Here is an 18,565-nt window from a genome sequence, read left to right as displayed (position 1 = left end):
ATGGTGGTTAAAAGCGTTTCAAGATTAATTTTCCATTCACTGCACAGCAAAAAGAAAAGGAATTAATCATTAGGCTAATTATCAAGATGGCGCTCGAACCGGAAGTCGATCTATACAAGTGAGGACGAGTGTCATTATAAACGTCATATTTTCATAGAAATTTGATATTAATGATGACATTCACAGTTCACGCTTTGTCATTGCAAATGCCATGTATAGTTAGACCAAGCTAAGTTTGACGTTTAAAATAACACTACCACAGTTTGTGCTATAAAAATTACTGCCAACTTAGCTTGGTCTGACTCTAGGTTTGTCTCACTTTAGTGCAAATGACTCGGAGTTTCAACCGCATAATCAGAGCTTATCTTATGCTATTGTCAACGGGCGTTTCTTAATCTTATCTAGATACCCGGGTACGTCCTTAAACGGACCCGGGTACGTCCTTAAACTACGTCCAAAAGAGAGGTATGGGCATTGTGAATGTCATCTCGCTTTGTGTGGTAGGGCACAGCCAGTGGATGTCATTCCAGATTTAGAGCAGAGCCCAACTGGGAAAGTACCTCCACCTTACAGAAAACAGCAGCCAAATAACACTAGACCCTACTCATAGTGTTATGTTCGTGCCGGTGAGTAAGGTTGCCAGAGCTCAACGAGGGGGGGGGGGGGGGGTTTAGGGTCGGCAACGCGCATGTAACTCCCCTGGAGTTGCAGGCGTTCATAGGCTCCCCTTCCCGAAGTGCTCTAAATCTGTTTACACCGCCATATCCTAGAAATATAAGCCCAGAAATATTGTAGTCTAGGGCACGTCATCACACACGACTCTTTTCAGAAATTCAGGTAACGGCATATCTAAATTTATTAACACGTTCACTGTAAGGAGGGATCGAAACACCCCAAAGTATGTTTAATTAGGAGTTACGCCGCAGCGAAGGTGTTAAGTGATATGCCTAAAATGGGTTTATATCCTAACCACTTGCCTTAGTCATCTTTTGTACGTAGAACACACCAGGGGTACTTACCTAAAGCACCCCCTTATTCATAAAACTTTACAAGTAAACCTCAATTACTTAATTCAAGTTTTAACCTTTACAATATTAAGATATACCAAAGCACATACAATGCAAAGCAAGGCAACAGACAGAGGGTTGCAGGAACGAAATTCGAAATTTCCTTATCTGCCTTTTTTCTTCTTTTCTTTATTTTCTATTTCTTTCCCTATCGCTCGAATATAGCAAGTATTTAATTAATAAAATATTATGTTGCGCTGATAACAAAAAAAATCGACAGCAACAAATTCAAATGGTTTATTATTTAAAAAATTATAAATCATTATTACTTCGTCATTATTATATGATAATATGATAAAATAGCACTGAAGTGTTTTCATTTTGAATGTCACTAGCGCCATCTGTTGTTGAGTAGCGGCAACTGATTCTATTAATAAAAGGTAACCTTATAATTTTTTTCAACCTTGTCTATGGCACTTGGCACAAGTGCCCGAGTGAAGTTCAGTTTTGACAGTTGTAATAGTGGTCATCTTATATTTTTTACCTCCTTGCATTTTGATACAAAATATTTATTTATTCGCAAAGTGGTATTACGTGAACAAGATGAAAATAAGGGCCCACGCAATTCGAGAACGGTGGAATGCGACCCGCTAGCTCAAGTAAGTGTTTTAACAAGTACAAAACGAACGTAATGTCCTTATTTTTAACTGATTAAAAAAAACTGTAGTCAATTGGCTGTTAACCTTTTAACTAAAAGCGAGAGATGCGTAATTTGACGCTATGCCCGTGTATAATTTTATTACGATCCGTTCTGTCGCCGCATACATTATATGTCGGACAGTGCTATGTTATTTCGGCGTTTATTATTTAAACTCGTTATCTTTAATAATTGTGTCGTTATCTAGATAGACTTGTTAAAATTATATTTAAACAGTTGATTGATTCTTAAACTTTTCGATAAAACGTTAACCCACATTGTTTTATCTGTTAAAAAATAATCAGGTATTTTATTCAGTGATTTTCTGCATATTAAGTGACTGGCTGGATAGTGTCAATACCGCGCTTTTGAATCGTATTTGAAAACAATCCAAGGTTGGTTTTTTAATGTTTACTTTTAATATCACTTTTTTGTGAGATTTTAAAAATGTAACTGTTGCTTTACAATTTTGTAATTGCATACTTCTTCCAATTTCATGTTTTTTGGGATGATATTGTGTTTAATCTTAGTTTCTTTCTGAATAAACAAATACTTGCTTTAAAAATATATTTATATTATGTCATTTGGTATTTATTATTTTCGTTCTAAAGTATCATATTTTCATATACCTTCCAGGATTATTCATGTTCTTAGTTGTAAATATTTAAAATTAAGCAAACCATGGCATGCCCTAGTTTGTTAATCTTATTAGATTCAACTGAGGAAAACCTCATATTAATCATCCTTAAAACATGTCTGATGGCTTCAAGAAAATAAAAGTATACATTGTTGATAGCAATGATAGCTGATAAGGTTTATTCTAGTAGTTCCAAATACTTCAGTATGTTGGGTTACTCCAAGGATGATCCATGATTCTAGGTTAGATATTTTCGGAATTACCTGACAATCTGTAGTATTTTTTTAGCCTACATCTTTGTTGATATCTTAGGTCATTTTGTAACCTCTTCACAGTGTATGATAATAGTCCGGACTGAATTTTTGGTCATCTTTTTGCATGTCATTTTAGAACAATTTCTTTTGCAAAGTATACAGCATAACCAAGGTTTGACACACAGACACACAGGACCCGGGTATGTCCAAAACAGAGGTATGGGCATTGGGAATGTCATCTCGTTTTATGTGGTAGGGCACAGTACAGTGGATGTCATTCCAGATCTAGAGCAGAACCCAACTGGGGAAGTACCTCCACCTTACAGAAAACCGTAGCCAAATAACACTAGACCCTACTCATAGTACATATTGTGTTCCTGCTGGTGAGTAAGGTTGCCAGAGTTAACGAGGGTGCGGAATGTTAGGGCCGGCAACGCGCATTTAACTCCTCTGGAGTTGCACACGTACATAAGGCTATGGAGACTTCCTGTTTGCCACCGACGAAGTATAAAAAAAAACAAGATACCTATGACCAACATATATGAATAATCAGTAACTCATTTTTGATAACCAACAATGCTGGAATGCAGTGGATCGGATCCATACAGGGCAAAACATCTCGGATCTAGAGGTCTCCCCGAGGTCCTATCCAACATCAAAAGGCTTGGTAGGATTCCTTTAGGAGTTGGGCTAATTAAACTAGTGAACCCCCTTTTAGTTAAACATCAATTTGTGAGTAAGCATCACATCAACTGTGTGCTTATCAAAGTGGTTGATAATGAAGATAATTTTTATCAAATTATCAGTTCAAGTAGTATTCAAATTAAAATTTTGATCTTGAAACGATTGAACTTGATTTATTATACTAACAGCCTAACTTAACTAACGGCTTAACAGCAGGTCTCGGGTTTGAATCCCGGTTAGGGCATTTATTTGTGTTAATCACGAATATTTGTTTGCTTTCTGTCAAAAACGCGCTGATGGCCCAGCTGTAAGAGCGTGCGACTTGCAATCTGGAGGTCGCGGGTTCAAATCACGGCTCGTACCAAATTGAGTTTTTCGGAACTTTGTACGACATATCATTTGATATTTACCAGACACTTTTCGGTGAAGGATCGTGAGGAAACCGGACTAATCCCAATAAGGCCTAGTTTACTCTCTAGGTTGGAAGGTCAGATGGCATGCCATCTGCAGTCGCTATCGTAAAAACTAGTATCTACGCCAATTCTTGGGAATAGATGCCAAGCGGACCCCAGTAAGCCGTGATAAATTACGCGAGGAAGATGAATCACGAATATTTGTATATATGGAGGTTATCTATAGATACCCAGAAGGGGTTCTTTTATATTTGATTTAGGAACTCTTAGTTCAAAATACATTGTGAACTATGTAAAAACATTGTACATTCGTATCTGAACACGCACTCTAACGCCTTAGCAATAGAGGCGGTTCAGATATTTGTGAGCACCTCGGCCGCTCCGATATATCTGATGGCGAATGTACAAGGGGTCTCAGGAGGCTATAGGATGCTGATTCGGTTGAAAAACATGAGAGAGTGCTGTCTCGTCTGTTCTCGATGGTACCATAATATTGCATAGTCACCCGACTTACATATGTATGCAAATTTTCAGCTTCATCGGAAACCGGGATGTGGGTCAAATTTAACTTGCAAAATTTGATTACAAACAGACAACGGCCAGGTGAAAGTAAATAAAAGCTTGTAAAAAAATGTTAAATTTATAGGAACCCTCAGTGGGCGAGTCCGACTCGCACTTGTCCGGTATTTTTTGTTTAGTTTGACTTCAGCTAGAAATTGTGTTTTGATTAAACTCTAGTTACAAACAAGTAACATGATATATGTTTTATAAAAACTGCCTATATGTTAATATTTTATTATATGCATGGAGATCAAAATAAACAAGTAGGCTTAGAATATAATATAAGGTTCTTATTATTTAACGTTCTATGGCAAAAGGTACCTTATGGCGGTTGGCGTTTACGTCGCGTAGCATCGCTTTGGTATTGGAGTGTCTTTAATAACAGCGTAAGCGGCGACCGCCATAAGGTACCTTTACGCGTGGGACGTCACAATTTAAAAGGAAAACAATGATATATTACAAAATATTTTTTTTTTCACGACCCGTCTCGCCTCGTGAGTAGTGACCCTGCCTATGAAGCTGATGGTCCCGGGTTCAAATCCTAGTAAGGGCAGTTATTTGTGTGATGAGGTTAGATATTTGTTCCTGAGTCATGGATGTTTTCTATGTATTTTTATATTATACATATATATCGTTGTCTGAGTACCCACAACACAAGCCTTCTTTTGTTACCGTGGGACTTATTCAATTTGTGTAAGAATGTCCCTATAATATTTATTATTATTTATAAAAAAAGAAATTTAGTTTTTGCTAGGCGAACCTAATGCTTTAAGGTCAATGTGGATTAGAGCGTCTAGCTGGTAAGATAGTTTACAAGCTATTACATCAATTCTAAACGCGTCACAAGTAGGGATTGCAAACCGGTTAACCGAGACATCGGGCACGGACAAAAACTGGTTTTTGGTGGCACTGACCAGGTATTAAATTTTATAGACATCGGTTAAGCCATCCTCTTTTATTTTCACAAGTTTCCTTTTACCCTCACAAATCCCGACATTACATACATACTCGTACATACATATAATCACGCCTATTTCCCGAAGGGGTAGGCAGAAACCACGGATTTCCACTTGCCACGATCCTGACATACCTCTTTCGCTTCCTTCTCTTTCATGACATTCATCATACACGCTCGTCGATATTAGAATACCAACAATGCCCAATTTCAGTAGGGGCAAGTAGGGGGTACAGTCACCCAAGAAAATAGTTTATAGGTAAAAAAACTTAAGTAAGTCACCTGTTGTATGTAGTTGTAACGTGTTCGAATAGACAATACATGTTTAAAAGACACACACAAACAAAACAAATGTCTATTCGAACACGTCACAACTACATACAACAGGTGACTTACTCAAGTTTTTTACCTATACCACTTTTCGACTCTATTTGTCAAGTAATAGAGTCGAAAAGTGGTAAACCACCAGGTTGTGACGTATATCGCTTCCACCTTATGGTTCCATACCCAAAGGGTAAAACGGGACCCTATTACTAAGACTCCGCTCTCCGTCCGTCTGTGTGTCCGCCTGTCACCAGGCTGTATCTCATGAACCGTGATAGAATCCCCATACTGTATACCCTCGGGAAAACCTCGGAGAGTATTTGTTGTTATAGCGGCAACAGAAATACATCATCTGTGAAAATTTCAACTGTCTAGCTATCACGGTTCATGAGATACAGCCTGGTGACAGACGGACGGACGGACAGCGAAGTCTCAGTAATAGGGTCCCGTTTGACCCTTTGGGTACGGAACCCTCAAAATCAGAATAACCTATCCCAGCGATATGACAATGCCAAATTATAATTAACTCACACGCCATTACGTATTTATTACTATAGTAATAAGTAAATAAGTAAATATTCTTTATTGCACCACAAAGAAGACAAATTTAAAAAACAGATTTACAATGTAAAGAAAGGTAGCAACAGGCGGTCTTATCGCTGTAAGCGATCTCTTCCAGACAACCTTAGGGTAGCAGGATATAAAGAACAGTAAGTTTTTAGAACAGGTAGTGCACGAATGAATTAGAGGAATAGGAAAATTACACATACATCAAGCAGACAGTACATACAGTACATTTACAATTTAAAATATTTAGTAATAGAGTCTATAATCGTAAATATTCGATGGTATTATATGCCAGTTCGCACATATGCTAAAATAGCACTAAAAACCTTGGTATTAACTACCAGTTTGCGAATTTAAATGATGACATAATGGTATGATAACTTATACAATCTGTGGCTAGATTGCAGCTAATATGATTATTATTGTCGCTAAGAACAAAAACGTCTACATTTTTGACAGCCTCACCTTCGTATAGTGACTGCAGCCTACGAAGCGGGAGGTACCGGATTCAAATCTTGGAAAGGGCATTCATTGTTTTTTTATACCATGTCGGTGGCAAACAAACATACGGTCGGCCTGATAGTAAGCAGTCGCCGGAGCCTACATCACCAAAGATATTACATGCGTGATGCCGACCCTTTAAAAACCTGTACACTCTTGAAGAACCTAACACTGTAGCTCCTCGGGAAAACCTCGGCAGGGAGCTTATTCCACAGCCGGAGCGTCCGCGGGAGGATATTCCTCTTAAACCGTACAGTGCGCGACCATTTAGGTTATAGGGTGTGAGGATGAACACCCTGCCGACGGCGAGCGGTGCGGTGGTAGAAAGCGGCCGTTGGCATCATTGAAATTAATGTTTCTTTACATAAATCTTTTATTATTTTTGAATAACCCCATAAAGTCCAAATGTGTGATCCTGGGTTCACCGCACCAGGTAAACGTCATCACAGCCTATAATCCTTTAATAGAAATGAATGTGTATGAATGTAGCTCCGGTTACCGAAGCGGAAAATCTTGGTCTTTTGATGAATAGTAACCTCCGCTTCGAAAAACACAGCGGAAACATTCCAGTACTGTATGTACCGTCTAAAGGTTTTATACAATATTCGTAAATTTCTGTGTGTAGATCTACGAGTGAGAATATGCGAAGCCCTTATTCTATCAAAATTAAATTACTGTATTACTGTATATGGACCTTGCCTCTTGGGACGCTCGCAGCGCTGCATTCAGAGGGTCCAAAATGCATGTGCCAGGTTCTGTTACTATATTCCCCCGCGGACTCATATCACCCCATTTATAAATAACGGAAACTGGCTCAAAATGCTACCACGTCAGGATCTAATGTTGGTATTATTACTGTTTGATATAATAAACACTCAAGACTCCAAGCTATTTATACAAAAAACTGGTTTGGTCAACAAACAGAAGCTGTCACTCGGTTAGAGCCCCGCGTATTCTGATGCTGCAGCCTCAAAATACCGCACTTTTGCCTTAAGGGGAAGTTTTAGGTATCGCGTATCGGGCCACAAGGTGATGGAACAACATACCTCCACCAATCAGAATATTACAAAGTAAACCTCAATTTAAAATAAAATTACGCCAATACCTATTACAAACCCAAAAACGAAGTCCCTAAAACTTAACCCCATCTGACCCATCTCTTACACCATCACCTGCCGTTACCTATCCACTTCAGTGTTTACAGTTACGACAGTTCGCTCATAACATAGCCTTTATTATAGCTATGTCACAATTTGACAATAGAACAAATCAAATACTGCCTCATCTAAATATTAAAAAAATAGCGTCTTTACAGTAAAAATAACGCATATCTAGACAGCATTGAATTGGAATTAAATTTAACTAGACTCAAGGCCTTGACCAAACCTGTCTAGGCGTCTAGTGTGACAGCTTTAAATGAGAGAGTTAGCCGTGTTACATCTTGGACTAATAATACTGTGTTACATATTAAATATTGGGCTAGTCGAAATTCACTTTTTTATTTCGCCCAGCGAATAAGCATTGCCATCCAGAGGGGCAATGCAGCCAGCCTTCTGGGCACCCTACCAAGCGGTCTCGACTTGGGACAATTTTTTATATATAAGTTTTTAATTTAAGTGTTTTGTGTTTCCACCGATTTGTGTTGAAATAAATATTACAATTACTTTTTTAATTAGGCGTGTTTGTATATTGTTCTTTAAGATAGAATTATTATTACACATAGAGATATTTACACCTCTAAATAATTTTATATTGTTTTTATGTCTTTCCCATCACGGAACAATGGTGCTCCGGACCTTTGGGAGGCGTGCGCGGAGCCGAAGCCAACACGTAGAGGCCCTTTTGACACTTTTATGAAATGTAAGGGGTACACCTAGCGGATATTGCCCTTGCCCGTGTCATGGGACGCACGCAGAGGCAGCACCCGCCAGGGTGTAAGGACTATTTGAGGGTTGATGGAATCTAAAATGAACTGGGCTATTGGGTGAAAGCGATGGACTAAATACTGGGCTATGGGATATAAAACCGGACGCCTGCCTAATAAAACGGTATTCAATTTTATTTCCGGCAGACGGTGACTCGCCCCCACAAGATGGGCCCCCACAAAAAGCGACATCTAGGATGGCTCAAGGGCAACACCGATGTGAGCGGCTCAGGGGTGTCGAGAGGTGTACGCCGCTTTCTACCCAGTGGCAGCAGCCACTGTGCCAACTCGCGTCTTATGCAATTTTTCACTTCCACCCCTGGAGTTTATAGCTCTAACGACTCCACTCTGGGCGGCCGGCTAAGGCAAGCCAGAGGCAGCGAATTATTATTATTTATTTTTTTTTAAACTACATTCTGAGACTTTATACATCTCTAAGTAATAATAATACTTTTGCATTTATATTTTCAGTTAATTGTATTTTATAATTTGTTGATGTGCTTGTTTCTGCTTGTATGTAAATACCATGTTGACGTGTAAAAGTGCCCCTGTGGCTTATTTGCTGAATAAATGTTGAAGAAGTTGAAGTTGAAGATAGGTGTGATTGATGTGATTAGGGAAAAGTGTGGACTGAACGAAGATGTAGTTACGAAAATTGAGAAAGGTTTGTTAAGATGGTTTGGACATGTGAAATGAGTGAAAGAAGGCTAAAAAAGAGAGATAAGGGAGAAGTAGAAGAGGGAGCTGGAAGGGGTAGAACTCGGCGGACTTTGTCTGATCAAATCGGGGAAATCCTGAAGAAAGGCTGGGTAAAGAGGCGCGGTAATTATCTAATTTAGCTGAGTGAGCTGTTTACCCTGTGTTCTTACAAGCTTTTATTTAACTTGCCCTGTTAGTATGGATGTATGTATGTATGTTCGTGTGGGTCATATCTTGAAAGAATTCTCGCTTCATGGTAGGTATTCCACAAATACGCACGAAGCGTTTTGCTTCAACATTCCTTATGCGAACTGCCAAGAAGTGGAATGCCCTGCCCGAGTCTGTGTTTCCGCATGAATACAATCTGGATATCTTCAAGGCTAGAGTAAATAGGTATCTCATAGGTAAACGTGCTCCATCGTAGACCGCATCATCACTTACTATCAGGTGAGATCGTGGTCAAACGTCTGCCTATCCTCCAAAAAAAAAGCTAAACTTGACCCACTTCCGGACTTCCGATTGAGATGAAAATTTGCAAGCTTTTGTTAGTCTGGTGACAATGCAATATTATGGTACCATCGAGCTGATCTGATGATCGAGACAGATTTGTTAGAATTGTCTCGACGAGTACTAGTTAGTTGCCTGTGGATAAAAGTACAGTCAGCAGTAAAAGCTTGTATAAAAAATGACATTTAGGACAAAAAACTTATTTTAAAGAAGAATAAATTAATGTATTGTCATAAACGCGTAACAGTGGAGTCCACCTGGCGGCCATAGGCCACATTATTTATTTGACAGTTGACAAATATCAACTAGAAAAAAATGACAATACGAATGACCTTTTTACCAGACACGATCATCGCTTTTAATTTTACCCATTATACTTCTAGATAAGAAATTAATGATTTATTGGATGTGCGCGCAACAGTGTCACTTAGCCTAAGTGGCTATGTCATTCATTATTTGACAGTTGACAGATAGCAAAAAATATACACGCGCCACGCGCGATAACTTTCAATTTCCCCAATACACACACATTTTTTACATAAATAAATCTTTATTTCCAGAAATTAAAATTACAGAATGTAGCAGGGGTCTCCGCACTAGGCTTCGCCTGTATCGCGGATCGCTGGGTACCAGATATACAACAGAATGAAATTTACAAACATAAAGTCCAGCTTTTGGCAAAAGAAACTTATAATTATAACTAACAATCGTATTGTATCACAATGAAAGTATAGTACATTGTAGTCTGATTATACATACTTACCTATGTATAACATTTTTTTTTATAAAATCAAATCAATTTTTAGGGTTCCGTAGTCAACTAGGAACCCTTATAGTTTCGCCATGTCCGTCTGTCTGTCTGTCTGTCCTAGGCTTTGCTCCGTGGTCGTTAGTGCTAGAAAGCTGAAATTCGGTATGGATATATAAATCAATTAAAGCCGACAAAGTCGTACTATAAAATCTAAAAATTTTTTTTTTTTAGGGTACCTCCCCTACACGTAATGTGGGGGTGATTTTTTTTTTGCTTCAACTCTACAGTGTGGGGTATCGTTGGAAAGGTCTTTCAAAACTAATAGTGGTCTTCAATATTTTTTGATAAAGTGTATATATTCGGAGATAATCACTCCGAAAGAAAAAAAAATGTGCCCCCCCCCCTCTAACTTTTGAACCATAGGTCCAAAATATATAATATTAGTGCCGCTAGATCTAAGGTTACACCGTTTAAGTATGGAATTGTAGGCTCTCACTCGAATGCGATTTCCAAAGGCGGAACGTACTTCGGGAATGGGTAAAAATGCGTTTTTGGACTAAGGTATTATACCCAAAGGTTCCGCTACCCAAAGGTTGTCTGGAAGAGATCGCTTTTTAGCGATAAGACCGCCTGTTGTCTGCCTCTAAATTTAATCAATGGTTTATTTTTCTTGTATATTTTTACTGAGGTGTGCCAATAAAGAGTATTCTATCTATCTATCTATCTATCTACATTAACACACACTACCACACTACACTACACACGTAATACAGATATAACATTCCAAACTTAGTAGGTTTTAGGATATAAACACTGTCATTGGTTGTTTACTACGCGCTGGCAAATTCCATAATGAATTACGGTTAAAAGTTAAAATATGTACGGCATCACCCTATCAAGGTACGGAAAAACGTCATTTTGAAAACATACCTAAACCTGCTTATAGATGCTCCGTGAGCTGTAGACCTCGCGATAAGATCGATAAGCTTAAAACGTGTAAACACTTAAAAATACTTCGTTGCGCTATTTTCACAGCGTACTCATGGTCTTAAGTGCCATAGACCGTGTACTTGAGTCCTTTATGCCAATTTCCACCATTTTTTCAAAGAACGAACTAACTAACTATTGTGGCTCAGTGACCCAAAGAGGGTCTTGGCCTTCAAACGAACGCCACCTGCCCCGATCCTGTGCCACTTCCTGCCAGTTATCGGCTTTGAGATGGCACAAATCCGCCTGTACACTGTCGCTCCAGCGGTATCTGGGCCGACCCCCTGGACGGCGACCAGTCGGGCGTGCTGAATAAGCTCTCTTAACACCCCGATCCTCACCCAACCTCAGTAAATGGCCGAACTAGCGAAGTCTGTAACATTTTGTTTCGCCGATGATATTGAGTTCAATGAGTTCTTGTATATAAACTAAATCTATGCCTAGAGTTAGGAGCATTTTAAATTTGTATGTAATCTGTTTTTCGCTCCTAATTTTTACAATATGTAATTATAAAATCGAAAAAAGTCAAACTTAGGGGCCTAGCTGTGGTTGAAATACATCAAATTAGGTAAAAATCTCTTCTTTCTCGCGTTGACCCGGCATTTTGCCACGGCTCATGGGGGCCTGGGGTCCGCTTGACAACTAATCCCAAGATTACACCATTAACCTAAATTGTTAATTGAAAGTACCTTCAAGAAATAACTTTGAAAGTTTATACTGAGAGTTGGACCAAGATAAGTTGGCAGCGATTTTCACAGCCCAGACAGTGTAAGGGCTATTTTAATCGTGAAATTTCTATAAAATTATCATGTTTACTTAATACTTACACAGCCTGGGTACGAGATTGAAAAGCTGAACTATATCACTATTGTATACAATACTTTTTCTAAGAGTCATCTAAAATAACAACACTTTTTTTAGTATAAAACCTAAATAATTAAAGAAATTTGTAAAGTATTTTAAGTAAACAAAAATGTTGACATAGGTCATAGACGAGCGACTCCCGCATCGCGCCCCGCGCCCCGCGCACGTTTTTAGGCGGCCCGTGATTGGTCAATTTTTTTATAGTTGACTACAGCGTATCGAAATTAATCTTATAGTTCAGTGGGAGCCCGAAATCGTATCGAAACGAAATCTTAATTCAACCATTAGTCTTCGAGCAACACAGGGAAGAGAGACGGCATTCATACTATTTCCCCTCTGCCAAAGCATAGGCACAACTGTGCCTATGGCGGTGCATGTTGTGACTCGTCCGTACGCAAAGATTTGTCGTTGACGTGTGCCATTTTCTATGTAATTGTGTCGTCATTACAGATTGGATTTTGTATGTAGTGAGTGAGAAGTGCGACTGTGTGCACGTTTCCCCCCGCAAAAAATGCCAGAAAGATTTGTACGGTGAGATATCGCTTAGGCTCTGTCGGAAGCCGGTGTTGCTCGAAGATTACAGTCGACGAGTAGAATTTTTTAAGTATTTGTAAGTACGTAGTTCAATTGTTTTGTTTAGGTGCATGATTCGATTATTTAATTAAGCGCTTCATTCACTAACATACTGTGTGGCTACCACCAGTTTGACACTGAATCCTCAATTCCATACTCAGGCTCATCAACGTCCAATAGTCTTTACACCCTGTGGGTGCTGCGTGCGTCCCATGACACGGGCAAGGGCAGCATCCACTCAGTGTACCCCTTACATATATCTCATTACAGTGTCCAAAGGGCCTCAACGTGCTGGCTTCCGCGCACACCTCCCAAATGTCCGGAACACTTGTTCCGTGATGGGTAATGGCTCCTCTACCCGATGGCCCAGCGTAGGCCAGTCTAAGGGACGCATTTATGCGTTAGAGGAAGCAAGTGATATTGCTATCTCATTCCACCGCATAGCTGCGTCTCTTAGGCTAGCCTACGCTGGGCCATCTTGTAGAAGAGCCCTAAAGTTGTATGAGAGATAGGTATGGTGACACGCATTATTAATAAGTTTAAAACTCGCTTAAAAATTAATATATCTTATTAAATCTCCGTTCTGCTACCGTGGGACTAGACGCGGACTTGCGTTTCACCCTTACGTCGTTACTCTGCCAGTAATTCGCACTAAACGATACGCATCCAGCTTTATCATGCTCTTATTAAATCGAGAGTCAATAAACATCTTTGAGGTAAACATCCATCCAAAACTGCATCGGCACTTACCATCACGTGAGATTGTAATGCTTACCTTTTTCCAATAAAAATAAGTTTTTGGCAAAAATTTCATTTTTGGTACAAGCTTTTATCGCTGACTGTACTTTTTTTCCACAGGCAACTAATACTCATCGAGACAATTCTAAAAACCCCAAACTCAATTAGGTTGCGTTGTTTTATCACAGAGTTCCTGTGGCTACCTCCTGTCTCCATCATCAGATCAGCTTGAGGGTACCGTAATATTGCATTGTCACCCGACTTACATATGCATATTTTCAGCTTCATCGGAAACCGGGAAGTGGGTCAAATATAACTTGCAAGATTTGTCCCATACATACTAACAGGGTAAGTTAAATAAAAGCTTGTGAAAAGGACTGAGTTACCCGTGAACAAGATGCATGTAACTGCGTCGAAATATCGGGAGCTCAAAAACATTATGAAAGGTAATCACGGTCCATATCCCGGTCGATTTAAGTCTAGTGGAACTAACCGGGAATCATTCAAAACTGTTATTTAACACATTCACTGCCAGACAAAAAACGGTGCACTAGGTACCCCAGAAACCGGTGGTCTATAGCTGCGTACAAAACAACCCGCCCAGCGGGTTGTCCGGCATTTGAACAAAGTTCACGAGCGCCCACCAGGGGCGTTCCCGGCAGTAACACATAAAAAAAATTTGGGCCGAAAGCGAACGGGTTTTCATTTCGCTTACATCTTATTCGATACTAATCTTAACTACTTTCTTAGACTGCTAACTTTAATTAGTATTGAAAAAACTACAGTTAGGCACTATTAATGTTTCCGCTACCAACGGTACCCAAACAAGATCAACTTTGATAAAGACCAAAGAAATAATAAAGAATGTTAATCACACATAGTTACTCGTTAAGGTGAAACGTTAGCGCTCGTGTGTCAAACAAACTAATTGTTCCGTCTCAGTCACACCACTGGAACTCAAATTCAAATATTCTATTGGTTTTGAAATCGAAACGAGATAGTTTTGCTTAAAACAGTAGGAATTTTAAACAGGTTGATTTAACTGTAAAGCCGGAATCACGTTACGAAATGAGTAGCGTAAAATAATTTTTGACATTATTTTTTACAAGTTTCTCGTGTAATTTAATATATCTTCAAATGAAGTGACTCATATAATATCGATCGAACTTCACTTCAAGAAGTTCGTTTGATCATCAATTTTTCATCACACTTGCTCGAAAAAAATCTTATTCCATACAGGTGTACTGAAGGACAAAGGCCTATACTGTTCCCGCGGGAGTTAAGTGTAAAAAAAAGCTGAAACTCCCTAGGGAGTTATAACTTTTCTTTTTTGTTATTAATTCATACGAATTAACTAGGTATAAATGAGTTTTAATTTTAAAATATTAACGTTTATAATTCAGTATTTTTGTTTAAGGTTAAAAATATATTTACGGGGAAATAAATTTGTGTGATGAGCATGGTTATTTGTTCCTGAGTCATGGGTGTTATTTATGTATTTAAGTATTTATAAATATTTATATATTATATATATCGTTGGCTAAGTACCCTCAACACAAGCCTTTTAGAGCTTACTGTGGGACTTGGTCAATTTGTGTAATAATATCCTATAATATTTATTTATTTATTTATATGATTTGATTAATTTAATAGCCGTTTAAAATAATTTTACACAATTTTCAATTGTGGTTGAAAGTCGGATAGGTCACAGACGATATAAATATAACCTTTGATGCGTAAACTGTCAAAACATGACAATATGGCGGATGAATGTGAAATGTCACCGTATTTAAGAATTATTTCGCTTAAAATTTAGTTTTTTCTTCGCAAGTGTGATGAAAAACATTGTGTGTAACTCCGGGGTCCGGGGGTAAGAATATTCCACTTATCCCCCTCGTTACACAATGTGTAATGCATGCATTAACATTACCTGCCCGCGGTGCCCCCAACGTGGGCTCATGAAGCTTTTTTCACGAGTCCGTGCTTCCACTATGGGTTCACAACTTCCGTGGACGTCGACATGTGACTTTGACATATCATTTTGTATGGGGACAGTGAACGTGTTAATTTCATGATTACAAATCAATTTCGTGCTTTACGCTATTTTTTGGTAAAAATTAGTGTCACGCCACTAATTTCGCAATGTAATTCCGGCTTTTTTTTTATGTGTTATTGTAGGCCTAGCACAGGCGCCGAAACTACATAAACTACCCTCCTTTTTCTAGCTGTATTAATTAGAGAGAGACGTGTAGTCTATTTCACGGGCGAGATACTCTAACGGCGCTCCTGTGCTAAGCTTATTGGTTAGAAATCTCTCAAGTCATCATCATCATCATCATCATCATCATCAGCCTTTTATCGCCCACTGCTGAGCATAGGCCTCTCTTCTAGTACGCCACTTATCCCGGTCCCGAGCCAATCTCATCCAGAAGTGACCCGCAGTCTTCCGAATGTCGTCCACCCAACGAGCCAACGGACGCCAGGCACTCCTTTCGTCTGTAAGCGGCCACCATTCCGTTAGCATTTTGGCCCACCTGCCATCACTTTGCCTGGCAACATGTCCCGCCCAGCTCCATTTTAATTTGGTAATGACGTGTCCGACGTCTTGCACCTTGGTGCGACGTCGGATCTCGACATTCCTCACTCGGTCTTGAAGTTTGATGCCGAGCATGGCGCGCTCCATGGCTCTCTGTGCCACTCGAATTTTATGCACAGTCTCCTTAGTGAGCGTCCATGTCTCGGCACCGTAGGTCATGGTGGGCAGGACATTATTTTTTACAAGTTTCTCGTGTAATTTAATATATCTTCAAATGAAGTGACTCATATAATATCGATCGAACTTCACTTCAAGAAGTTCGTTTGATCATCAATTTTTCATCACACTTGCTCGAAAAAAATCTTATTCCATACAGGTGTACTGAAGGACAAAGGCCTATACTGTTCCCGCGGGAGTTAAGTGTAAAAAAAAGCTGAAACTCCCTAGGGAGTTATAACTTTTCTTTTTGTTATTAATTCATACGAATTAACTAGGTATAAATGAGTTTTAATTTTAAAATATTAACGTTTATAATTCAGTATTTTTGTTTAAGGTTAAAAATATATTTACGGGGAAATAAATTTGTGTGATGAGCATGGTTATTTGTTCCTGAGTCATGGGTGTTATTTATGTATTTAAGTATTTATAAATATTTATATATTATATATATCGTTGGCTAAGTACCCTCAACACAAGCCTTTTAGAGCTTACTGTGGGACTTGGTCAATTTGTGTAATAATATCCTATAATATTTATTTATTTATTTATATGATTTGATTAATTTAATAGCCGTTTAAAATAATTTTACACAATTTTCAATTGTGGTTGAAAGTCGGATAGGTCACAGACGATATAAATATAACCTTTGATGCGTAAACTGTCAAAACATGACAATATGGCGGATGAATGTGAAATGTCACCGTATTTAAGAATTATTTCGCTTAAAATTTAGTTTTTTCTTCGCAAGTGTGATGAAAAACATTGTGTGTAACTCCGGGGTCCGGGGGTAAGAATATTCCACTTATCCCCCTCGTTACACAATGTGTAATGCATGCATTAACATTACCTGCCCGCGGTGCCCCCAACGTGGGCTCATGAAGCTTTTTTCACGAGTCCGTGCTTCCACTATGGGTTCACAACTTCCGTGGACGTCGACATGTGACTTTGACATATCATTTTGTATGGGGACAGTGAACGTGTTAATTTCATGATTACAAATCAATTTCGTGCTTTACGCTATTTTTTGGTAAAAATTAGTGTCACGCCACTAATTTCGCAATGTAATTCCGGCTTTTTTTTTTATGTGTTATTGTAGGCCTAGCACAGGCGCCGAAACTACATAAACTACCCTCCTTTTTCTAGCTGTATTAATTAGAGAGAGACGTGTAGTCTATTTCACGGGCGAGATACTCTAACGGCGCTCCTGTGCTAAGCTTATTGGTTAGAAATCTCTCAAGTCATGGTCGTCAATATCATTTGATTTTACAAGTCGCTTTTCGGTGAAGGAAAACATCGTGAGGAAACCGGACTAATCCCAATAAGACTTAGTTTGCCCTCTGGGTTGAAAGGTCAGATGGCAGTCGCTTTCGTAAAAACTTGTGCCTATCCGAGCCGATCCCAGGTTCTCATGAGCCGTGGCAATTATGGCTCCTATACACGATGGCCCAGCGCAGGCCAGTCCAAGGAACGCATTTATGCGTTAGAGGGAGTAAGTGATATTGCTATCTCATTCCACCGCATAGCTGCGTCGCTTAGACTGACCTACGCTGGGCCATCATGTATAGGAGGCCTTAGCCGGAACAAACGCTAGGAAGAAAAATACTTTCTCAACTCAATGGTGACTACGACTCCGATTTGATAGTCACTATTATTCACTGGTCTTTATATCTAGTTTTGTTGGAATGTAAAACAGGTGTGTTTTTTTGCAAGCAGTAAGTTTAGAGACAAATGTTAATTTTATACGACTTTGGGAACCAGTTGGTTTAAATGTTTACTAAAGGCCAGCTAGTTCATATTGCAGATAAGTGTATGTATATGTATGTACATGTTTTATTGTGAATTTACATTTCATCTTTCTTGGCATTTCGGCCATTCTACTTTTCGGTGTACGTAAGTTTTGACACTTTTCGTAAAATGCATATGTGACGTTTTCAACCAAAAGATACGTGTGACTGTCAGTTATCGATAGGGTTGATTTCAAATTGAAGCTATACGCAGATAGCGCCTTATTGTCAACCGACAATAAGTATCCTTTGGTTGAAAACGTCACATATTTTAGAATACTTGGCCATTGGGTACTTTCATTTTCTGTTTTGTGAAGGAGAAAGATATATATATATTTGTAATATTTGTAATATGGTATATGTATTTGTAATATGGACCTTCT

The 18,565-nt window shown here is 38.9% G+C and overlaps 1 protein-coding gene across 2 annotated transcripts in view; it reads left to right on the top strand.

The window, feature by feature from the left end:
- The first annotated feature begins 1,462 nt into the window (after nt 1–1,462).
- The window catches only part of LOC133532160 (uncharacterized), a 39,614-nt gene continuing 22,511 nt past the window's right edge, over nt 1,463–18,565 (top strand). The window contains exon 1 of one of the 2 annotated variants that reach the window (XM_061870704.1): nt 1,463–1,666. In XM_061870704.1, coding sequence (XP_061726688.1) covers nt 1,478–1,666 — 189 coding nt within the window. In that variant the 5' untranslated portion in view covers nt 1,463–1,477. The remainder of the gene's footprint in view (nt 1,667–18,565) is intronic. The other variant, XM_061870705.1, reaches the window with a different exon arrangement.

This window comes from Cydia pomonella, chromosome 26 (genome assembly GCF_033807575.1).
Source record: "Cydia pomonella isolate Wapato2018A chromosome 26, ilCydPomo1, whole genome shotgun sequence".
NCBI classification, from domain to species: Eukaryota; Metazoa; Arthropoda; class Insecta; order Lepidoptera; family Tortricidae; genus Cydia; species Cydia pomonella.
Note: the sequence above shows the minus strand (reverse complement) of the source record. Positions and strands in the feature narration are given on the sequence as shown.